The sequence below is a fragment of the Drosophila grimshawi genome, unplaced genomic scaffold (assembly GCF_018153295.1).
Source record: "Drosophila grimshawi isolate 15287-2541.00 unplaced genomic scaffold, ASM1815329v1 contig_1367, whole genome shotgun sequence".
NCBI lineage: Eukaryota > Metazoa > Arthropoda > Insecta > Diptera > Drosophilidae > Drosophila > Drosophila grimshawi.
The window spans coordinates 2,839,705-2,865,532 of record NW_025062889.1 but is presented as its reverse complement, the minus strand read 5'-3'; the positions used below and the strand labels follow the sequence as shown (position 1 = coordinate 2,865,532).

At 45.8% G+C, this 25,828-nt stretch overlaps 1 protein-coding gene across 25 annotated transcripts in view; it reads left to right on the top strand.

The window, feature by feature from the left end:
- LOC6569128 (dystonin) overlaps nucleotides 1-25,828 on the top strand; it is an 80,446-nt gene that overhangs the window by 44,316 nt on the left and 10,302 nt on the right. For 9 of the 25 annotated variants that reach the window (XM_032741221.2, XM_032741222.2, XM_032741219.2 and 6 more), the window contains 4 exons: nucleotides 6,289-6,419; nucleotides 6,824-7,319; nucleotides 18,111-18,257; nucleotides 18,321-25,798. In XM_032741221.2, the coding sequence (XP_032597112.1) occupies nucleotides 6,289-6,419; nucleotides 6,824-7,319; nucleotides 18,111-18,257; nucleotides 18,321-25,798 (8,252 nt within the window). Of the gene's footprint in view, nucleotides 1-5,933; nucleotides 6,156-6,288; nucleotides 6,420-6,823; nucleotides 7,320-11,448; nucleotides 16,085-18,110; nucleotides 18,258-18,320; nucleotides 25,799-25,828 lie in introns of those variants that run through there. The other 16 variants (XR_004365463.2, XM_032741205.2, XM_032741203.2 and 13 more) reach the window with 4 other exon arrangements.

Sequence of the window (25,828 nt, the reverse complement as noted above, 5' to 3'; positions counted from 1 at the left end):
TACTATTATTTTATTTTTTCTCGTCAGAGTCGTTTGTCTTATGTGCAAATTGCATTTTATATAGATAAATAACTTTTGTCTAACTTCAATTTTAAACTCTATTTATCACACACGTATATAGCTTCGATTTTGTTTTTGTTTTTGTTTTTTTTTACCAATTAGGCAAATTAAATCAACTATCCAATTAGGAGATTTGTGCTGATAATCAGCATGATGTCAATTTGCATATAATAAACATATTTCGCATAGCGAAACGTCTTAGGTTCTAGGAAATTCGATGCCAGACAAACGTCATCAACAGTTCATTGTTGATTCTTTGTCGCTATAATTACTTCATCTGTCAACTCTTTTGGTTTTATTTCTTTTATATTTTTGGCTAGTCTCGCCCGTTTTTGGCAACTGGTTTTAAGTTTGTTAATGCGTCGCAACGTCGCTTTAAGAAATTCAATTAAAAATCCGATTAGCCATAGAAATAAAAAAGTGCTCAACTCGTTTTTGGCTGCTTTTATTCTTTTCTTTTTTTTTTTTTTGCACGTGTTTACAGAACAGTGTAAATATTCAGTTTCTAATTAACATGTAGGGAGTGACAAAAGAGAAAGGATTGTTTTTAAAGCAGCTATTGTTAAGTCAGTAAACCTTCGAGTATCGCACTCTATCAATAACTTGTGGTGTCATCAGCTCATCTTGACTACCTTTTTTGGCCCTTGACAAAATTAGCACAATTCATGCTTAGAGTGTGCGGAATTTATGTTAAAATACACCTCAGTGTTTTCTTATAGATATGACTCTTGGGCTGAGTGACATCATAAATTGCTCTTACCTCATTGATACATACAAACATATATATGCATATATTATTATGAGAAACAACATCATTGCCAGTGAGTTTGTGAGGTTTTTGCTTTTTTGCGTCTAAAGGCTTAACTTGATATGCATAACATGGGCGTCGAAGCTTAGCATTAAGTGGAGTGAATGAGCATATTGCTATTTAGAAGGTTAGCTTCAACATTTAACTACAGTAAACTGGTTTGGCTTTTTTTATTTGATTTTTGCTAGCATACCCTGTAGCTATAAATTAGAGCGGAGCATAAAAAAGTTGTGAATGTGTGCAAGGGATGTCTCGGCGAGCTTCTAATTGGAATGAGCAACGCATGAATAAAGTTGTTGTGGTAAAAATAGAAATGTAAATATTCATACTCGAATCATCTATTGATTTATATCAAAGCTTATAGGTTCTATAGTTGATTTCATAGTGTTTTATATCCATAGGCATTGATATTTCTTTATCTGACGTTGGTTCTTTTGCATAAGCAGTCCTCCTAATAAGTCCTAATGCTAGGTGTACAGATATCGATTTTTACTAACTGGAAATTTGTAAAATTTTTATAAATCATTAAAAGCTAGTTAAAATATTTATTACAATACTAAGCTTTTATTTTTTTTAATAGCTGACCGTAGGGCATTTTCTAGTCCGCCACCCTAACAGTCGGCATTCATTCTTTTTTTATTTTATACTTTTATCATACCATAAAATCGAAAACAAGCCAAATCTCCAGCTTCGTTAATTTGGTAGACTCAAAAAACCACAACAACAACAACAAGAACAACCATGAACAGTAGACAAACCAATGTTGTTCAGAACATGTTGTTATTTCTTCTGCTAATTCGCTCTCTGAACTTCCGCGTATTGTTTTCAACAATTTTTGACAGCATTACGAATTTGAGCAGCCAATTGTTAATGGATTACGAATTTCGTTTATGTTGGCCTTTTATCACATGGCAAAGCAACAGCTGAGCATATTTTTTTGTAGCCGGCATATTTTTTGTTTGCAGCTTTTGCTGCGCACTCGAAAAGCTCTCGCAAAAAAAAAAAACAAAAAACCAGCAACAACAAAAAACACCAAAAACTAAGCGTTCATCTCAGTGGCATATGGTCGGTCGGAAAGCTCTCTGGTGTTGACTGAGCGTTCTCTCATTCATTACGGAGTACGACGAGTGGCGATTCCGTTGCTAGCAATCAGTACCGAATGCGACGTGGTTGTATAACGACGTAAAAACTGTGTACGCGTGCGGAAGTAATAGTTTTTATTGTGTGTGCGAGTGTGTGTGCGCCGCGTGTGTGTGTTTTGTTGTTGTGTGTTCGAAACGGTGAACACAAAGGCTACCAACATACAAAAAAAAAACCCTACGAAAAGGGTTACAAAATTCATTTGATTTGAATTTTGTACATGTTTTTTTGAAGAATTATTTGCAAATTTTCGAATCGTGTAAGCAAGCTAGAAAAAGCAGAATACCCTATACTGAATATGATAGATCACGTCTAGGGCCGGCATATATTGTCGTATTGCTCATACGCCGTGTTGTCACCATTACAGTGAATAGAAAGTGCGATTGTATCTATGTGTGTTCTACTTGCATATATATATGTGTGTGTGTGTGTGTATGCCTTCAATTGAATACGAAATGAATTCGACTGTGGCCCGCTTTTATTTGTTTAATAGAAATTTAAATATTTTATGCACAATCCTACGAAGCCCACATGAAAACCAAACATGTACAAAAATGAAGTCACTCCCAGAGCCCAAAAAAAAATAATAATAATAAAAAACGAAAGAAAAAAAATAGAATAGAATAGGGTAACACATTGTATTTGCAAGTGTGAAAACGAAAATAAAAGCCGAAAGGCAAATAAAAAAAATATAACGCATGCAATATTCATTTAGCCTTGAACATGTCGCAAGAATCCATATGCTATTTCTTCATTTCATTTTCTATATATACTCGATATATTTATTTGAGTGCTAATGAAAGCAGACAAAACGAATACAAATTGAAATTGGGAAACAACTAAGTTTTGTGTTATTATTTTTGGAGTTTGCACAACTTGCGCATGACTCAAAAATGTTGTTGAAATTAAAAAAAAATTACCTAATACCATTTAAAAGACGGCAGTTAAAAACGCTACGGTTAACTGGGCCCATTAAGAGTAGACACAACTGACCTACACACGCACATACACAACACACACACACGCACAACACACACGAACTAAAAATCATCTACTGAAAGTGACATATGACAGCGACTATCACGAATGCGATCAGCTTCTGTCAGCAGCGTCCCAAGGTCCCAATCGCAAGGGAGGGTCAGGGAATAGGGGAGGGTGTGGCAGCCACTAATCTAATCTACACACCTTTTAAACAGTAATTTCTCTTATAAGGGGGCACTCTGGCAGTGTCGTCGCCCGTTGAGTAAACAATTGATTTTGATCATTTGCGTGTCTCTCACAGAATCCGGCTGAAGGTATATGATTTATATGGCACTAATGAACATCTCATTAATAAAGCCAAAAATAGGTTTGACTGGCCAAGCATAGCACATAAATCGAAAACTCCCACAGTTCTTCTTTGTTAAGACTTCACAGAACTTGTTTAATCTGAACAGAGTCCAGCAGTAAAAAATGTGAGAAATGCTTAAATGTCTTGGAGCATTAAAAAGTGAAAATAAAAATCAGTTTTTCGGCAACTTCATTTTTAGAGTATCACGCAGTCGGAAGACATTTACGACCGCACTATTTCACGGGTTTTTCATTAATGTTTAGGACGTACATTTTATCATTTTGTATGTGTGTGTGTGTGGTTGTGTGTGTGTATTTGTCTTTTACGTGCTTTTCTGTTTTGTTTTGTTTGCGTTTCTATTTGCTGTTAGTTATTCTGTTTTCTTTTTTTTTGGCTTTTATTCACATGTCATTGCGCTTTGACTTTTTTTTTTCTGCATTTCCCATACTTGCAACATGCTGCTTCTATTTTATCGATCTAACGGGGCAAACACAAATTTGGCCGCCGCCTTAAACAGACACTCGCACACAGACACAAAGTTACACTAGTATTTTTAGTTGTAATTTATGTGACTGTGTGTGTTCTATAAATTAGTAAAAGACACAAAAAATAAAAATAAAATAAAACCAAAAACCAAAAACAACGAAATGAAAGCGAATGCGGCGCCCGAGCATCGTTCAGTGTCGCCTATTTTTGTGAGACGTCTGATTATGTGCAGCATGCGGCAGGCTGCAGTTGCAGGGCCCCTCAAAAAAAAGCTCTGCCATTAGCCGGCCGAGAGCACAAAGCTTCTTAGGAGCCCCAAATACAAAGCGTGTCAAGCGCAATATAAAACACAGGAGCGGAGTATGAGGGTTACTTCAAGACTGCCATTTGGGCAGTGTATAAAAACCGATTAGCAGTTTCAATTTCATTTAATTGTTCTCGATATATTTTTATTTCTGTTGTATTTTTCTGTTGTGGGCGCTCGGCAAAAACTTGTTTTAGATTATATTGAAATTACTGATGACATCATTATTTGTGCCCGTTTCACTGTGTGTGTGTTTTGTTTGTGTTTCATTCTCGCTTTATATTTTTCGCATTTTTTGTATTTTTGTTTTTTTTTTTTTTTTGTTAATTATAATATTTTTTTTTTGCTTCCACTACTAACTTAACTCTAGGGCGACCTTCGGGCAGCTGCTTGTGAATAATAAAACAAAAGTGATTGCCTCAGCGTAAATTAAGAACTTATTGCCACAAACGAAGTTTTAAGTAAAACTAAAGCAACGACAGACTCCATTAACAATTTGGAGCGATAAAAATCAGAAATTGAATTTTCATGTGGTTGCGTGTGAACTCAGTTTTATGTCTATATGCCATATGTGTTCAGATATCAGATAAACAATGAGATATGCCACAAGAAGCACTCCATCATGAATCAATGCCGGCCTTGTTCAATTTGCTGCGCGTAAATAAAAAGATAAAACTTAATTATACGTTTGCCGTTTAATCACCCGTTTCGAAGTTGACTCTGCTGTGTATTCAAGCACTTTAAGAGTTGTATATTATAATCGTACAATGGTCTATACATATATATATATCTTTGATATGCCTTGCACTTTATTATTTTCCCGGTATTTTTGCAACGCATTTGGAGCACGTTCGCTCTTATACAATTTATAAGAATATGTCTTTGTGGCCCTCAAACAATAACGTCATTTCTATTTTCATAAAGGCTTGCTTGCTTTTTTGTGTATTGTGTGTGTTTATATATATGTGTGTGTGTGTGTGTGTGTGCGTGTGTGCTTATGGATGTTGGTTAGTTGATAAACACAATACTTAATGTTTAAAGAGAGCGCTGATAAGTCAAGTGCCGGCATTCTCAGTGTTTTTTTTTGGTTTTTGGTGAATGAAAACAAATCATACGCATTTGTTTGGCTATTTTTGATTTTTTTTATAGTTTTTGTTTTTGGGCAGACAGAAGGGCTTCGTTTTTGAGATTAAAATTGTCAAGCATATCTCATTTAATCACATTTAAAAAAAGATTAATTGGGTGTCACAGCGAAATCTTTTTTATTTTTTACCTTCTTATCAAAATACATTTATAGCACACAAATTGCGGCGAATTTCGTATACCAAATTCCACATTTAGCTTGCTCGACTCCATTCTTAAAAGTGTTTGCAAAATTATTCAAAGATTTAAATGATTAAAATCTTTTAAGATTGAGAAATATAACCTAATGTAGAGCAGTCAACAATTCTATTTGTGTAGAAAAAAAAGAATTCGCAACATGCCTTTCACTTATTTATATCAAACGAAACGGAAATCTCAAAGTTCGAAGACATCGACAAAATAATAAAGCAACTCATGCCAAAATCTTTAGGACAGGTTCTTTTTTTTCTTTCTTTTTTAGTGGTTGTTGTCTCTATTAGTTTTATTAGTCTACAAAAGGTGTAGCTCGTTAGCTCTCAGATTCTTATCGAAACCCATTAATACATGTCATAAAACATTGCAAGTCACACATAGATACAGTCGAATGGAAAACTATATAAAAAAATAGAGACAAATTTTGAAAGCGCGTAAATTCGTTATCTAATTTGTTGTAAATCTCGCAGTGCATTGAAGAAGCATCAAACTTAAATCAAGTGCCTAAACCGACAACTAACGAAACTGCTGACTATGACTATGTCGCATTGAAAGATACCCAAGATTTAGACATGCCTCAGCATAGATCGGGTCGCAAGGCGACCCAAACTAAACTGTCCAAAACCAATACCCAAACCACAACTGTCCAAGTGGCAGAGGAAAGTGACTATGACTTCGCGTTCGAGTTTCAGGTAATGCATTTTCCCCTCAACTCCCACTCTCTCTCTCTTTTCTCCCACACTCTTCTGCAAAATTCAAGTGCCTCAATTTATTTTCAACTATTTGTCTAATGTTATTTTGTTGTTATTTCACCACCATGTTTAGCAATATGCTGAGAGTCTACAGAAACCGCTCAAGACATTTAGAGTTGACTTCAGTGCGGGCAGCGTGCCACCTGGCGATGGTTACGCTGCGCGTCCGGATGATCTCTATACCACAACATACAGCACTACACAGTAAGTAAACGTATCTGAATACACTCAGAAAAAAGCTGATAATGATTGAGTATTGAAAATGATAAATAATAATGAGTAAGGAAAATGATGAATCATACCACTCACACATTTCTTGATAATGCGAAGAGCTCTTAAGTTCGATTCGATAAACCAATCAATAACAAAGAAAATATATTTCTTCCTCTGTGAAATGTTTTCCTCAACTTGTAAATATTTAACACACAACAATATACATCTTTAGTGAGTGTAAAGTTATCTTTGTTTCGACCTCAACAGATTTTGCTCTTATATGCAAAGTGTATTGTATTGTTGCCTTATTTTCCATGCTCGTTAAGCCCACTTTTTCCCTGAGTGTATATTAGTTAAATATCATAATATTTTAACATGCTCTTTTCCCACTTTAGATTCAGCTCAACGAAGACAACGAAAAGCTCCTCGAAGAGCATTTACAGCAGCGATGGCATCGATGCCACAATTAGTCAAGAGTCAAATGCCGCAACAACACCACAGTCGCAGATACAATTCAACGAGATACGCAGCCTGAAGCGTATGCAACAGCTGGGAGGATCAGCAGGAGGAGGAGGCGGAGGAAATGGTACCTCCGTGCTGGATATAGCCGGCATACGGGATCCGCGCACCGGTCGCGTTTTGACCATTGGTGAAGCAATACAATTGCGGATACTGGATGTGCGCACCGGCGAAATGTTGGTGGGCGATAAACGCATAACGCTGGAACAGGCTGCCCAACAGGGGCTGATTGATGCACAGCTGGCGCTACAGCTGCTGCAGCCGGGCGCTGGACGAGATGCCAGCGGACGGGAGCTATCACTGCTCGAGGTGATACAGCGCGAGATAACCGAAGCCGAGACCGGCTATGAGACGGCCGAGAAACGCATCAAGGTAAACAGCACAGTAGAGATGTCACAGTCACAGCCGAAATCGGATGTGGCCACATCTCCCGAGAAACCTAGAAATATTGTCGATGCCATTTGTGCGGGCAGTGTGGATGCCAAGACGGGACTATATCGCGTCAAATCGGGTCAGACGATCAGCCTGGCCGAGGCATATGAGCGTGGCTATCTGATACGCCACGAATCGGTGACAATCAAATCGAATGCGCTGTGTTTGAGTGATGCCATCGCTCATGGATTGGTGGATAGCTCTGGCTGGATAATTGATCGCAATTCGGGTGATAAGTTCCGCTTGGATTCGGCCATTGCCAATCAGCTGATCGATGCGAGCGTTCGCGAAGTTGTCGATGCGAAACGCGACGTGAAAATTACCCTGCAATCGGCATTGCAGTCGGGCGTATTAAATGCTAAAACCGGTCGCTATCTGAACGAGGTGACCAAAGAGAAGCTTAGCTTCTTGGAGGCACGTAATCGTCAATTGATCGTTAAACCGTATACGCTTAAGGATATATGTGACTTGAATCTGCTCGATAAGCAATCGTTAATCACATCGCCGATGCGTCGCGAAAAGCTGAGCATTATGCAAGCGATTGAGTCCGGTGTCTTGGATGGTAATCAATTGAAGTGCATTACGAAACGTAAGGGTGAGTTGATCACACTGCAGGAGGCCATTGCCGATGGCATTGTCCTGCCGGCTGAGTGTAAATATCGTGATTTTATGACCGGGGAATTGATTAGCATACCCGAGGCGGTTGAAAGGGGCTTGATTAGTTCGGTGGCGCAACGTTCCATATTCGATATTGATGGTTTCAAGGATTTGCGTAGCAATGATTATGTTAGCTTTAATGTGGCCCTCTCACGCGATCTTCTACGTCGCAAGAGCACGGGCTTTGCCTTAGAAACGGGTAGAGATAGTCTCGTACCGCTCGAGGTGGCCGTTGGCGAGGGTCTGGTACGCCAGGAGGTATACGAGATGTTCAGTCGCGGCATTGGTGTACACAATGCCAGCGGCAAGGAGTTGAGTGTCTTCGATTTGGTCTATCACAATCTGATTGATCCAAAGACGGGCTATTTGCTCGATCCGAAGACGGGTGAAACAGTGCCTTTAGACACCGCCATTGAGCGTAAATTTATAACTCCTGAGGGTGCATTGCTGCTGAGCAGCCTGCTTAACATTACACTGACTACGGAGACGGTGACAAGGACGATCAATCGTTATGTGACAATACGTGCCGGCTCCCAGGAGCCAGGCGATACAGTTCTATTGACTTTCACTGAGGCTGTGCGACAGGGTTTCATCGATGAGGACAGACAGCTCTTTAAGGATCCCAAAACGGACAATGTTTATTCCGTGCAGCAGGCCCTCAACTACGGCTTGCTTGTGCCGGACAGTAATCAAACAGTGCCGGAGCCCACAAATCGCAAAAAGACAAAGTCAACAATTACCATAGTGACGAAACAGATAATGCCCGAAGCGGAGCCCATTAAACTGAATACACAACACATGAAATATGTGGAAAAATCGGTGGAAATACCAATTTCCCAGGAGCTAATCAAACCGCAACGTGTCGTCTCGGAATTTATCAACCAGGAGAAGAGCAGTTACTTGGAGCAAAATGTGACGGAGCGTCAGATAATGGAACTGCCACCAGGTGGTTGGCGTCTTAAGGATGTCATTGAGCAGCGTCTGTTCAATCCGGACACGGGCGTCTTTCACGTCCAGGGCACCGATCGTCTGGTCAACTTTGAAGAGTGCATTGACAAGCAGATCATTAACAATTTATCGGTCGCTGTCATTGAGCCCAGCACGGGTGATAAAATATCGGTCAAGTCCGCCTTCGAGCGTGATATACTCGACGGCTATGGCAACTACACGAACAACAGGCAACAGGTTATCGGAATGCGCAACGCCATCTCGGAAGGTAAAATCCTATTGGAGTCGGTGCCAGCGACTCGTGGTGCCAATCAAAATACAATTTTGCGCATTACACGGGTGAACAATATGCCCGATGTGCTGGAGGTGTCGACACCACTTAAGGATGCACCACCACGCTTCTTGGAGGTCAACACCTGTCAACGTGAGCTGGCCTCACCGGAACCACTGCAAATAGCGCCAGGTGCCATTTACGATCCATCGACAGCTCTGGTCATATTCACACAGAGCGGCGAGACGGAGAACATCTTTGATGCAGCACGTCAGGGTCTCATCGATGAGCAGCTCATCAAGATTTTGGATCCCGCAACGAAGAAAACGATTTCGGTTACGGAGGCAATTGCACGATCTATCTACGATCCACGCACCGCAACAATATTGAATGCCGAGGGTCAACCTGTGGATTTGATAACAGCCACCAAGCTGGGACTGTTGACAGTAGTGGGTGCACCACTTGTCGCAGCTGAAGGTGCTCTGCGCACCGTTCGCTTTGTGGTTGATCCACGCACCGGTGAACAGATACCCGTTGAGGTTGCCTACGAGCGTGGTATTGTCTCACGCGATCAACTTCAGCGTGGACGCTCCTTTGAGAGTGATCACACCACCGAGGAAAAGGTTGTGGTGCTGCAAAAGATGCGCAAGATCATACTGAAGCCACGTGATGCTCTGCGCAAGGGCATAATCGATGAGGAGACTTGTGCAATTCTCGAGGATACACGAAACTTTACCAACCCCCAGGGCGAGGTGGTTAACATTTCCGAGGCTCTTAACTTGGGTCTAATTGATGGTCGTCGTGGCCAGGTGACGGATCCGCAACGCAATCGTGTCCTTAATCTGCGACAAGCTGTCGAACAGAAGATCATCGATCCAGAACAAACGAATCATATACTCATGCCTCTGGCGAAGAGTCTATCCATACCGAAGCTGGAATCACAGGGTCTGATTGATACGAAAACCCAAACGATTGTGCATCCAGAGAGTGGATATCCGTTGAGCATACACGAGGCCATCGTTTGTGAGGTGCTGGATCCACATTCCAAGCTGCAGAAGCCCACCAAGTGCACCCTCGAGGAAGCCATCGAAAAGGGCATCATTAATCCAGATGAGTCCACGTTTAGCTACAAAAATAAAACGCTAAATATCTCACAAGCCATCGATGCGAATCTTTTCGATGCAAGCTATGACAAGCAAAAGTTGAGAGTGGAAATTCCGCCCGTGGGCATGATATTCCCCGTTGCCGTCGAAAAGAGTCTCGTGGAGCCCACAAAGCGCGTCGTGCTGCATCCGAGCACAAAGAAACCACTGCCCATTAAGCAGGCAATCGAGGATAACTTCATCATGTCCATACCCTATGCACCCAAACCGGATGCCATTGAGCTTGTTGCGGCGCTGGAGCGCAATCTCATCGATGTCGCTGCTCAAACCTTCACCCACCCAACAAGTGGCGAGCGATTCTCGCTGCGCCAGGCACTGGAGAATGGAGAGTTGGTTGTGAAACAACTGTCCGATTTTGTTGTAACCCAGAAACCCATTGCCAAGACAGAGGTAATGGAGACGGTGCGAGCTGTGCACACAGTGACAACGAAAACAATTGAACTAATGCAGGGTTACGTACTAATCTCCAACAATGAGGTGCAGAACGTCAACACGGGTGAGGTGGTCAGCCTGGAACAGGCCAAGGAATTGGGCATCTTACGTGAAGAGGAGGTAACACGTGAAACTAAAGCTACCGCAGGCGACAATGTTGAACAGTTGACACCACAAACTGTACCCAGTTCCAGTGATCAGACAGTGGTCGTAGAGGAGCGCACACAAACCGTTGTGGTTAGCTCCGATACCAGGAAGCAGGAGATGCAAGTGGTGAGCACCACACAATCTACAAAGGAATCACCGGAGAAGGAAACAAAATCGCCCAGCAAGGAACCGAATAAAACCTTGCAAAATGTCAAGGATGTGGCCAAAATGGGTGCCTTGGGAGTTATAGCAGCGCCTGTGCTTGCGGGTGGTGCTATTGTTAGCGGTGTCAAGAGTTTACTCAAATCTAAAAAATCACCCACTGAAACCACAGCAACAACGACCACAACAACGAACATAAGCAGCACATTAATCAGCGGCAAGGAACCGGAAAAGCCACAGAAACCGGAGGTGAGCTTCATTGATGAGGAGCGCAAGGTAGCTCAACCACAATAACAACGGTAACAAAAGAGCAACCACAACAACAGCAGACAACAGTTGTTGGTGCATTGGAACAGATAACTCAACCCGAATACAAAACAGACAAACATCAAACTGTTGTCGATTTCATACAACACGAGAAAACACCAGAAACCTCAACGGGCAGTAACATAATGCAGAATGTCAAGGATGCAGCTAAATTGGGCGCCATGGCTATTGTCGGAGCACCTGTGCTAGCTGGAAAAGCGCTGGTGGATGCCCTAAGCACAGATAAAACCCCCAAATCAACAGAGAAGGTTACCGAAATTGTCACACAAACAGCACAGGAGCCAACAATTGTGGAACCCGTTAGCAGCTCAAGTAGCACCACAATTCAAACTAAAATCACAACAACCACCACAACGACAACAAGCAGCACAGAATATGCGCCCGATGATGAGGCTCGCGATACAGTGGAAACTCAAGTCACTACGAGTACAGTGGAGCAGACAACGGGTAAGCGTGATGTGCCCCTTACACTGGCCATTGGCGATGCCATCTCCCAGAACCTCATTAGCCCCGAGGAGTGTCAAGTTATTGTGGATGGTGAACCACAGTCGCAAAGTGTGGCCACTCTCCTCAAAGAGGAACAACTCAGTCCGTTGGATGAGGTGCAGATCATAGATGACAAGTTGATTGTACTTCAGCAGATTACCTACGTGGTGGACATTAACACCGAATTGACGCCCGACAAGTTGAGTGAACTTAACTTGTACGATGAGAAACATCAGTACTTTATCGATCCCTCGACTGGACAGAAAATATCCTTCCAAACGCTCGTCTTTGACATGAACATCTTCGATCCCGAAACGATTTTGGTCAAGAACTTTAGTACAGGCAAATATGAGACGCTGACAACAGCTCTCGAGCGTCCCCTATTAGATAAGCATACTGGGCACATGGTTGATCCGAAAACAGGCAAGAAAATACCATTCTTTGAGTGCATCGAACGTCAGTGGATAATACGCGCGAGTCCCGAAGAGCAGCGACCTGCTCCAATAGAGAATATTTGCATAGATCCGCAGACAGGTCAAGTGGTGCTAGACGATGGTCAAGTTTGTTCCATTGTTGATGCGATCAACAGTGGCAAGCTGGACATTCAGTCGATATCGGTGCGCGACCCAGTTAGCGGTGAGGTCATCCCACTGCGTATGGCAATTGAGTTGGGTGTGGTTGATATGCAGGCTGGCACGGTCATCGATATACAGACTCTGAAAGAAATTCCCCTGGAGGTGGCCTTCCAATTGGGTTTCCTTGTGCCCGGTGCACGCAAACCCATCTCCCTTGAGGCTGCTGTACGCAAGGGTCTCTACGATCCGGAGACAGGTAAACTCTACGATTCAGAGTCACAAAACCAAGTCGATGTGCAAAAGTCAATTGAAATTGGTCTGGTTGATCCCAAGATTTCGCTGATTGTCGATACAGTCACCAAGAAGGAGCTGAAGCTCGATTGTGCTATCGAGGATGAGCTCGTTGTGCCCGCTACCGGACAGATCAAGGATAATAAGAATAATACACTTGTTCCGTTCGATGTGGGCGTTCAACAGCGTCTGGTGAAGACCGACAGCGTCACCTGGAGTCTGCCCGAGGTGCTGCAGCGTGAATTTTACACGCCCAGCACTGGCAAGGTATTGAATCCCATTACGGGCGAAGAGGTTCTACTCCAGCAGGCCATTGAAATGGGTTTCGTTGAGCTTGACTCAACACTCGTTAAGGATACCGAACATGACAAGATTGTGCCGGCCAAGGAGGCTGCCAAAGTTGGTCTCCTTGATACGGTCCGGGGCACACTCAGCTCGCCCAATCTTAGCCTCGACGAGGCCTTCTACAAGGGCTATTTAATCAGTAACAAGAAACCCTGGTCCCTAGTCGATTGTCTGCTGCGTGGTCTTTACGATCCTTTGACAGCCAAATTCGACATCGATGGCAAACAGCTCGACTTGAAGTCAGCCATTGCACAGAAGCTGATTAATCCCGAAGAGCTGGTTCTACTCGATCCCAAGACAGAGTCTATAATTTCTCTCAGCGAGGCCATTGCCAAGGGTTACTTGGATCCAGTTGGTGGCTTTGTCATTAATCCGTATGCATCGACGAAACTGTCACTAAACGAGGCCCTCGAGAATCGCATTCTCATACCGCCGAAACGCAAGCGCAGTCTGCCCGACGCTGTTTATCGTGGATTATACGATCCGAAGACGGGTCAGTTCAGCAATACGATCACACGAGAGAAACTAACAACTGAACGTGCCATTCGTAGGGGTATACTCGATCCCGATTCGACGGTCGTCAATGTTTGTGGCCAGGTCATACCATTCGGCATTGCCACAGAAACGGGCATTGTGGATAGCCAACAGGGTAGGGTGCGGGATGACGATGATCAGCACATCGATTTCAAGGAGGCCTTCGATAAGGGTGTTCTCGTTGAGGCCAAGAAACCGTTGCGTCTAATTGAGGCGGTCGTTAAGAATATTTACGACGAAACCGATGGACACTTTATGGACCCCAAGTCGGGTGAGAAACTCAACTTTGCCGAGGCACTCACCACAAATCTGATCGATGAGCAGAGCGTACAGATCCGAGATTTCAAGAGTGGCTTATACAAAGCGCTCAGTCTGACGCATGCCAAGGATTCGGGTCTGATTGATCCACAGAATGCCAAGTTGCTCTACAACAATCAATCGATGACGATTAAGCATGCCTTCAACATTGGCATCCTGATGGATGTGAATGCACCGATCAGTGTACAGCGTGCAATACATCAGGGTCTCTTTGATGACAAGACGGGTAAATTGACGGATCCGAAGACGAGTCGCAAGATCACTTTGCTAGAGGGTATGCGCAGTTTTGTCATAAATCCCCATCTGCCCTGCTATTTCGATGAGCAAACCGAACAAATGCTTAGTCTCAGCGAGACCTGTCGCAATGGCATCATCAATAGAAGAGAGGGCGTCTTCAAGGAACCCGGTAGTTCCAGTTTTGTGTCGTTGGGTGAGGCCTTGAGTTTGGGCTTGATGGTTGATATTGAAAATGCCGGCTTTGGGCTTTATGAACTCTTAGCCATGCGCTTCTATGATGTGTCCACACGTCAAGTTCTTCACCCCGTAACGAATCGCAAACTAAATCTCAACGAAGCTTGCGTTGAGGATGTCGTTAGTCTCTCCTCCAGTTTGGTCAAACACCATGAGACAGGCAAATATATGCGCTTAGCGAATGCCATTAAGGAACACCTAATAGATGACACCAAGGGCTGTTATAATCTAGGCAGGGAGCAGTTGGATCTGCAGACAGCTAGAGCACGTGGTTTAATCGTCTCGAACCGTCGCCTGTTGAGTCTGGAAATGGTGCTGCGCATGCAGCTTTACAGACCCGAGACGGGTAAATTCTGCGATCCCACAACCGGCGAGTACCTCGATTTAGTTGAGGCTATACATTCGGGTTTCATAGATCCCGCTAGCACTGTCTTTAAGAATCAGCTGACAGGCAAGGAGTTGCCTCTGACTGAGGCAATTGAGAATAGCGACATTGATGTGACAAAGGGACGCGTTCTCGACCCCAAATCGAAATCTACATACAACTATGATGTTGCCTTCGTGCGTGGCATACTCGTGACCGTGCCGCGTCCTTTAACCGATCGTGAGGAAATCGTGCGTCGACAGGATAGCGTTGAACTGTTGAGTCAAACGCCCGTCAGCGTTGTCATTAGCAAACCGCGTGAAATGTCGCTCGAAGAAGCGATCAGATATAACATAATCGATCCGAAAACTGCACTGGTTCGCGATTTAGATAGCTATAAACTCGTGCCGTATAGTTTAGCCGAGGAACGCGGTCTCGTCGATGTTTCCAAGCGCACGCTCGTCGATCCGAAAGCACTCTATTTTGCCTTTGATCCGACACTGTTGATCTATATACGAGAACCGATCACATTTGATCAGGCGGCCGAATCCAAGAGTCTGGATCTGCAAACCGGCATGTTGATCCATCAGCCAGTAACTCCAGCCACCACCAGCAGCAGCAAGAGCGATGACAGCGCACCCGATTCCCTGACTGTCATCGAGACAACGCCCAAGGTATACACGCTCAAGGATGCTGCCGGCCTTGGCATTATTGATCCCGATTCGGCGCTGGTCAAAGATTTGGCCAAAGCGAAACTTGTGCGTTTGCCAGAGGCCTTCCGCAAGGGCTTGATGGATGCCAACAAGGCAAATGTGTTGAATACCCAAACCTCAAAGCTATGCACACTGCAGGAGGCCTACGAGAGTGGCCTGATCTGTACACCCAAGCGTTCATTTGGTTTGCTAGAGGCCATCACCTTTAACCTGTACAATCCGACAAATGGCTGTCTAGTCGATCCCTTCCAAATGCATCCCGACATCATTAAGCGTAAGAAGTACACGTTGGCCGAGGCCATCGGTTCCGGGCTGATTGATCCCTCCTCGACGGTGGTACGTGATCCCAGCACTGGGGTCATCTTGCCGCTTGCGGCTGCCATTGGCAGCGGCCTGATCGATGCCACGGAGGGTCGTCTGAACGATGCCAATGAGCCGAAGAATAATATCGATTTGGTGAAGGCTGCCGAGAAGGGTTTACTGCTGCCAGCCGAACAGAGGGTAAGTTTCACAGACCTTAATCTCTGCCCCATTCTCCCTCTGTCTATTGTGAATACACAATCAAGTTTTTATAGCACTTTCCAAAATTTCCATTCACAAATTGAAATTCGGAAAACGAAATACGAAACGACAAAACAAATTGTTGCAACCAAAATTCGCTTCGTGGCATGTTCTTTTTTGGTATATTCTTAATTAATAATAATTATATTATTTTTTCAAATTTTTGTTACGAACTATTTTGATCAGCGCGCTCTCAACTTTACTCTCTACTCTATCTCTCATCAGACTAACCCAAAAAGCTCTGTCTGCTTATCTAAAACAAAAACAGAAACTATTTTTCATTTGCAAATCATATTTATGATTATTATTTCATTTTGCTTGTCCTGAAAAAGGTGAAGCATATTTCTTATATTGCAGCGCATGGCATTGAGTTTTATATGTTCTCGTTCACAAAAAAAAAAAAAATACTACATCAAAAATCAAATACATATATAACTATAGCGTATAATTTTTCAAAATGAGCCAAACTTTGTTGCTGAACTTGCTTTAAAGTTTTTCAAATTAAGAATGCAGCAAGTGCAAATCCTATCAGCAAAAGTACTACATACCACCACATAGATAATCACAACCACAGATCGATCGATCGTATCTCATATATAGACTACTACATATATCACAATCATCAAATTGCTTGATCTGGCAAACGCAAAACGCAAACGCGAGTCTCCATATTCTCCATACCACTCTACTCGGCACGAATGACGTCGGCAATCAAATATTTATAATCTCTCTTTTTCTTCATATACATATACTTATCTATCGATAACACAAAACATATACACACATTTATATACATCGTACACACATACATATATATATATATATATATATGATATCTCATACTCTTTATAAACATAATACCCCCTGCATAGGCAGCATTTTCCTTAGGCACATTTCTAACCACCACCACCAGACAGACTGTAACAATGTAGAGTCCCATTTGTATATCTATATTATATACTATTTTCCTTCAAGCTCTACTCTTGAATTCTATGGAATCCTAAAGCACTTTTAACTACCTTCAGCATTCTTGCTATACTAAGGACCTATTTGACTAACCCAACCTCATTCATAGTTCTAAATATATATCTTTATTATGTATATATAGTCTAAGTTACAGTTTGCTCCTAGCTACAATTTGCTTTAAGACATTGCAATTGTTGCTCTCCCAGTACGCATAATGTGATCTTAGTTAGTCAGTATTTTTCTAGTTTTTATCTTAACATATACAAATTTTTTAAATATCAATTTTCTACCTATTTTCAGCATATTATTTATTATACATACAATTATTCTTATTATATTATTTCGTTTGCAGTTTTAATTTTTTGAGAATGCTCAGACCAAAAACAAAAAGAAAAACACCAAACCCAAAATTAACACTAATCCAGAAACAAAGAAAAACAATAAAACTCAACAACAAATAATATATAAAACCATTAAAAACGTAGTTAGATGCCCGTACTAAAAGTATAAAACTTTGTAGATCCCTTAGTTCAACGTAGTGCTCGTTAATTTTAGTAGTGGCTAGTAGTAAACCTTGGTGTTTTGGTTTGTGCGTCTTTTAATTATAATAATAATAATTGTGTTTATTTTGGTTATTAAAACGCTTTAACGCCTGACCTAATCCAACTTTTGCCTGTCCTATAAACTGCTTTAAAAAAAGAAGAAAACCTTTGCTTATGCTTTCGCCCGCCGCTTAAATTTATTATAAATATTTCAGCTATTGTATGTTTGTGTGCTCTCTATATATATTTTGTGTTCCATTTCTTATGACTTTCGATTATATTGTTAATGAACATTTCATATGCTCTCTTTATATATATAATTATATATTTATTACCCCCTCTCAAATATGAAATATATAAGTATGAGAATGTAACTGGCTAAGCTACACTCTTAATTTACCACTGTACTAATTGTGATCTTTTATCATCACCATCAAATCATTAATTTTGGTCAATAGCAAGCAGTATTCGAGAAGTTCAACATGTGCGAGGAGAATGTCAACGATCTCCTCAAATGGGTCACATCCGTCGAACAGAAAATCTCAAACGTTGGCGGACCACGTGTTAAAATCGATGAGCTGCGCAATCAAATCAATGCACTCAAGGTACTCTTTTGTTTTTACAACATAATGTTTACTTACATCTAATCAATATATTTTACTGCACAGCAAATTAAGGATGAAATCGAATCCCAGCAGCGTCCAGTGGCCACATGTCTGGAGCAAATCCGTCAAATTGTGTTGACTGGCGGCGATGTGCTCTCCGCCCCGGAGGTCACCACTCTGGAGAACTCTGGCCGTGAGCTGCGCTCGCGTGTCGATCGCGTCAACGATCGCACTGTGCGTCTGCTGCGTCGTCTCGAAGCTGGACGCGATGAGCTCACCAAGCTGCGCAGCGAGTTGGATGTCTTCTCCGACTGGTTGCAACAGGCCCGACGCACGCTGGAAGATAAGGAACGTTCGCTGTCGGATCTGACGCGTCTCGCCTCGCAGGCGGACACCATTCGTGAGTTTGTCAGCGATGTGATTGGTCACCAGGCGGACTTGCGTTTCATCACAATGGCCGCCCAGAAGTTTGTTGACGAGAGCAAGGAATTCTTGGCCCTGCTCAATGATTTCCGCACTTCGCTGCCCGAACGCTTGCCACATGTGGAGCCGCTGTCGAGTGCCGAGAGTCCCATACGCCAGGAGGTTTCGCTGGTAACGGCACAGTACAAGGATCTGTTGAATCGCGTCAATGCGCTGCAGGATCGTGTCTCTGGCTTGGGTGGCAGACAGCGTGAGTACCAGGATGCCTTGGACAAGGCCAACGAGTGGCTGCGCAGCATGCAGCCGCGTGTCTCACGTGTCATCTCTGAGCCCGTCGCTGGAGATCCCAAGGGCGTGCAGGATCAGATGAATGAGGCGAAGGCGTTGCACAATGAGCTTCTCTCCAGCGGTCGACTGGTGGACAATGCCCAACAGGCATTGGACAATCTGCTGCGCAGCCTGGGCGGACAACTCAGCCCGATGGAGATCAATCAGCTGGAGTTGCCCATTGCTGATCTGAAGAACAACTATCAGCAGTTGCTGGATACGCTCGGCGAGCATTGCAAGACTCTGGATAAGACCTTGGTGCAATCGCAGGGCGTGCAGGATGCACTCGATAGTCTTGTCGGTTGGGTCAACCAGGCCGAGGATAAGTTCAAGCTGAATCTTCGTCCCGCTTCGCTGATCAAGGAGCGTCTGCAGGAACAAATCCGGGAGCACAAGGTGCTCCTGGCTGATCTGCAGTCGCATCAGGCGAGCATCGACAGTGTTCAAGTCTCTGCGAAGCATCTGTTGGCCAGTGCATCCAATGCACGAATCACCAAGAAAGTGGAATCAAATCTGAACGATGTCACGGGCAAATTTGAGAAGCTCTTCGAGAAGGCCAACAAGCGTGGCGAATTCCTGGACGATGTTCACGGTCGCCTCTCCAAGTATCTGGACGACATTAGCAACATGGAGCAGCGCATGGGCAGCCTGCAGGAGGCACTCGATAGCCGTGAGACCAGTTTGCTCGCCACCGAGGAGCTGGCTCGCCGCATGCTCGATTTGGCACGCGAAAAAGATCAGCTGGCACCACTGTTTGAGGATTGTGTACGCAATGGCAAGGATCTGATTGGATTGCGGGATGTGACCGATACGGGAGCATTGCGTGATCGCATCAAGGAACTGGAATCTCAGTGGCGCAACATCAACATTAGTATCGATGAGCGCGCCAAGCTTTCCAAGCAAAAGGCCGAACGTCAAGTGGCCTACGAGAGCTTGAAGGACGATGTCCTCTCGTGGTTAACGAGAACCGAGGGTCGCGTCAATGGACTCGCACCGGTGGCCATTGATCTGGATAAGATTCGGCAGCAGAACGATGAATTGAAACCGATCTGCAAGGATTATCGCGATTATGCGCCAACCATTGATAAGATCAATGACATTGGCTCGCAATATGATGCCCTGGTGCGACCCGAGAGTCCTGGACGCAAACGGTCCACATATAGTCCGATCAAGAGGACGAGCCCGCTGCGTCGCATGTCCGGAGACGCCAGAAGCCCCAGCCCGACCAAGGGAGGCATACTGTCGCCACTATCGACTGGTTCCAGTGGATTCGGTAGCCGCAGATCCTCTCAGGATGGCTTCCAGCTCTCTGAGCTGTCTCCGGTGCAGCAGCAGCTGAGCGAAATCAACAATCGCTACGGCCTAATTGGCGTCCGTCTCAACGATCGCCAGCACGAACTGGACAATCTCAGCGAGGAGCTGCGTAAGCAATACGAGAACCTGAAGGGCTTGGCCCAGTTCCTCGAGCGCATTCAGCGCCAGGTGCCCAAGGAGTCCGTCTCCAACAAGGAGGAAGCCGATCGCTGCATTAAGCAGGCACGTAAAATTCTCGAAGATATGTACGAGAAGCAGAGCCTGCTGGACACTACCAAGGCACAGGTGAAGGATATCCTGCGACGCAAATCGGATGTGCCCGGCGCCGAACAGCTGCGGCTGGAGAATGACAACATTCAGGAGAAATGGAAGAATCTCAATGATATCTGCAAGAATCGCATTGCCTTCTCAGAGAAGTTGCGCGATTTCCTCGATACCCATGGCAATCTCAAGAGCTGGCTGGACAGTAAGGAGCGCATGCTGACCGTATTGGGACCGATTTCCTCGGATCCACGCATGGTCCAGAGCCAGGTGCAGCAGGTGCAAGTGCTGCGCGAAGAGTTCCGCACACAGCAGCCGCAATTGAAGCACTTCCAGGAGCTGGGTCACGATGTTGTCGATCATTTGGCCGGCACACCCGATGCCCAGGCCGTCGAGCTGAAGCTCAAGGATGTGCTGACCAAGTGGGATGATCTGATGGGCAAACTGGATGATCGTGCCAATAGTTTAGGCGGTGCTGCTGACAGCTCCAAGGAGTTCGATGCGGCTGTCAATCGTCTGCGTGAAGCGCTGCAAAATATTAGCGATAATCTGGACACGCTGCCCTTGGATGGCGATCACCAGGAGAATCTGCGCAAGATCGAGAACCTCGAACGTCAGCTGGAGGGTCAACGGCCCCTCCTCGCCGATGTGGAACAGTCGGCAGCCACGTTGTGCAATATACTCGGAGATCCCGCATCACGTGCCGATGTCAATTCGCGCGTTGCCGCTCTGGAGAAACAGTATTCGGCATTGCAGAAGAAGCTGGACACGAAGAAGGCCGAAACGGAGGCATCGCTACGGGATGGTCGTCACTTCGCCGAGAACTGCTCCAAGACACTCGGCTGGCTCTCTGGTGAGCTGTCCAATCTCACCGATCGTCTGCTTGTCTCTGCACACAAGCCAACGTTGCAACATCAGATCGACACACACGAACCCATCTATCGTGAGGTGATGGCCCGTGAGCACGAGGTGATTATGCTCATCAACAAGGGAAAGGATCTGACGGAACGTCAGCAGGATCGTGGCGTGAAGCGCGATCTCGATCGCATTCAACAGCAGTGGGAGAAGTTGCGCCGTGAGGCTGTCGATCGTCATACGCGTCTGCAGACATGCATGGAACACTGCAAGAAGTACTCACAGACCTCCGAGACGTTCCTCGCCTGGCTGCGCACCGCTGAGGACAAGCTGGCCGATCTGACACCTGGCGTCTTGTCCAAATCCAACCTGGAGACACGTCTTCGTGATTTGCAGACATTCCGCAGTGAGGTGTGGAAGCATTCGGGTGAGTTTGAGAATACCAAGGGCCTGGGCGATACCTTCCTCACCAGTTGTGACATCGACAAGGAGCCAATTAAGGCCGAGCTGCAGGACATCCGTGATCGCTGGGAGCGTCTCAATAATGATTTGATTGCACGCGCCCATGAGATTGAGAACTGTTCGCGTCGCCTGGGCGACTTTAATGATGAGCTGCGTAATCTGGATCATTCGCTGCGTCGTTGCGAGGATCGCCTTGCTGCCCACGATGCGCTTGGCGGTGCTGCCAAGGATCCCAAGCTGCTGGAGCGCGTGAAGGCTATACGCGAGGAGCTGACCAGTCTGGGTAAACCACTGCAATCGCTGAAGGGTCAGGCCAAGGACATTAGCGCCGAGGCGCGTGCTACCGGCGGCGATGCCGATCATTTGACCAGCGAGGTTGATAGTCTCGCCGATCGCATGTCCGAGCTTCAAGAACGTCTCGATGATCGCTGCGGTGAGCTGCAATCGGCTGCGACAGCAGTCTCTCAGTTCAACGAACAGATGAAAACGCTGGGCATCGATCTCAACGATCTGGAGTCCGAGATTGAGAAGTTGGCGCCGCCAGCGCGTGAGATTAAGATTGTCCAGCAGCAACTGGATGATGTGGGCAAGCTGCAGAATAAATTGGAACGCCTGGTCGGTCGTCTGGAGGATGCCGAACGTGCCGCTGATGTCCTGGTCGATGCAGGCTTCTCAGCCGACACGAGTCAGACGCGCGAGCAAATCGCAACGCTGCGCAAGACCCTGGGTCGCCTCGACAATCGTGTGCGAGATCATGAGGATAAGCTGCAGAGCACCCTGAAGGCACTTCGCGAATTTTACGACATGCAGTCGCAGACTCTCGATGATATCCAGGATGTCAGCGAGGAGTTCAAACGCATGAAACCGGTGGGCTCTGAACTGGATCAGATTCGTAGACAGCAGGAGGACTTCCGCAACTTCCGTGAACGCAAGGTCGAACCACTCGCTCAGAATGTGGACAAGGTCAACATGTCGGGACGAGATCTGGTACGCTCCGCTGGCACCGGTGTCTCCACCAATGTCATCGAGAAGGATTTGGAGAAGTTGAATGATCGCTGGAATGATCTGAAGGAGCGTATGAACGAGCGCGATCGTCGCTTGGATGTCGCCCTGCTACAGTCCGGCAAGTTCCAGGAAGCATTGGCAGGTCTCTCGAAATGGCTCAGCGATACGGAGGAAATGGTCGCCAATCAGAAATCGCCCAGTTGCGATTACAAGGTGGTCAAGGCGCAGCTGCAGGAACAGAAATTCCTCAAGAAAATGCTGCTGGATCGCCAGAACTCAATGGGTTCGCTGGCCAATCTGGGCAAAGAGGTGGCCAGTCATTGTGAGCCCGCTGAACGCGCCTCAATCGAGAAGCAATTGAATGATCTGATGAAGCGATTCGATGCTTTAACTAATGGCGCCGAACAGCGTGAACAAGATCTGGAGGAGGCTATGGAGGTGGCTAAGCGTTTCCACGATAAGATCAGTCCACTCGAACTGTGGCTGGATAATACGGAACGTGCCGTTAAAGCCATGGAACTAATACCAACCGATGAGGAGAAGATACAGCAGCGTATCCGTGAACACGATCGTCTGCACGACGAGATTCTGGGCAAGCAGCCCGACTTTACGGATCTGGCCGATGTCGCCGGTCAGCTGATGCATCTGGTCAGCGATGAGGAGGCCGTCAATCTTGGCGAGAAGGTGCGCACCGTAACCGAACGCTATACAGGATTGGTTGATGCCAGCGATAATATTGGTGCATTGCTTGCCGAATCCCGTCAAGGCTTGAGGCATCTGGTGCTCAGCTATCAGGATCTGGTGGCCTGGATGGAGAGCATGGAGAACGAGCTAAAACGCTTCAAATCCGTGCCCGTCCACGCAGAGAAGCTCTTGGAGCAAATGGATCATCTGCTGGAGCTGAACGAGAATATAGCTGGACACGCTAACAATGTTGAGTCCACTGTTGAATCTGGTGCGGAGCTAATGAAGCATATCTCCAACGATGAGGCTATACAACTGAAAGATAAGCTGGACTCGCTACAACGTCGCTATGGTGACTTGACCAATCGTGGCGGTGATCTGCTCAAGAATGCCCAGAATGCTCTACCACTGGTGCAACAGTTCCACGAGGCCCACAATCGTCTCGTCGAATGGATGCAGAGTGCCGAGACTGCTCTGGCGCCGAGTGAACCACGCCAGGCCGATGTCCTGCGGCTGGAGAGTGAACTGTCCGATATGCGACCGATACTGGATACCATTAATCTGGTGGGACCACAGCTGTGTCAGCTGTCGCCGGGCGAAGGTGCTGCCACCATCGAGAACATTGTCACCCGTGACAATCGTCGCTTCGATGCCATCGTTGAGCAGATTCAACGCAAGGCTGAACGTTTGCATTTGAGCAATCAGCGAGCGAAGGAAGTCACCGGTGACATTGATGAGCTGTTGGAGTGGTTCCGTGAAATGGATACCACACTCCGTGAAGCGGATCTGCCGGCCATGGAGCCGAAGCTGGTGCGCGCTCAGTTGCAGGAGCATCGCTCGATCAACGATGACATCTCCAGTCAGAAGGGACGCGTGCGCGATGTGACCGCTGCCTCCAAGAAGGTGCTGCGTGAGTCGCCACAGAGCGAGAATACGGCAACGCTGCGCGAGAAACTGGACGATCTCAAGGAGATTGTCGACACCGTCGCCCAGTTGTGCAGCGAACGCTTGGGCATCTTAGAACAGGCGTTGCCCTTGTCCGAGCATTTCGCCGACTCGCACCAAGGCCTGACCACCTGGCTGGACGAAATGGAGCAGCAAATCTCAAGGCTGAGCATGCCTGCCCTGCGTCCAGATCAGATCACACTGCAACAGGACAAGAACGAGCGTTTGCTGCACTCGATTGCCGAGCATAAGCCACTGTTGGACAAACTGAACAAGACGGGTGAAGCTCTGGGCGCCCTGGTTGCCGACGATGATAGTGCCAAGATCAATGAGATTTTGGACACGGACAACGCACGCTATGCCGCACTGCGTCTGGAGTTGCGTGAACGTCAACAGGCGCTAGAGAATGCGCTGCAGGAGTCCAGTCAGTTCTCCGATAAGCTGGAGGGCATGCTTCGTGCCCTGGCCAACACTGTGGATCAGGTGAATCAATTGGATCCACTCTCAGCACTGCCCCAGAAGATCCGCGAACAGATCGAGGATAATGATGCTCTAATGGATGATCTGGACAAGCGACAGGATGCATTTAGCGCCGTGCAGCGGGCAGCCAACGATGTCATTGCCAAGGCGGGCAACAAGGCTGATCCGGCTGTGCGCGACATCAAGGCCAAGCTAGAGAAGCTTAACACGCTGTGGAACGATGTGCAGAAGGCCACCAAGAAACGTGGCAGCTCCCTGGACGATATACTCAGCGTAGCCGAACCATTCTGGAAGCAATTGAACAGTGTCATGAAGACCCTTAAGGATCTGGAGGAGACGCTGTCCTGCCAAGAGCCACCAGCGGCACAGCCGCAAGACATTAAGAAGCAACAGGTGGCACTGCAGGAGATCCGGCACGAGATCGATCAGACCAAGCCGGAGGTGGAGCAAGTGCGTCGCCATGGCAGCAATCTGATGAACATGTGTGGCGAACCAGACAAGCCAGAGGTGAAGAAACACATTGAGGATCTGGACAATGCATGGGACAACATTACAGCGTTGTATGCCAAGCGTGAGGAGAACCTAATCGATGCCATGGAGAAGGCCATGGAGTTCCACGAGACGCTCCAGAATCTGCTCAAATTCCTCACCAAGGCCGAGGATAAGTTTGCTCACCTCGGAGCTGTGGGCTCCGACATTGATGCCGTCAAGCGACAAATTGAACAGCTCAAGGCGTTCAAGGACGAAGTCGATCCGCATATGGTCGAAGTAGAAGCATTAAACAGGTAAGCTTTGTTATCATATGTATATATATA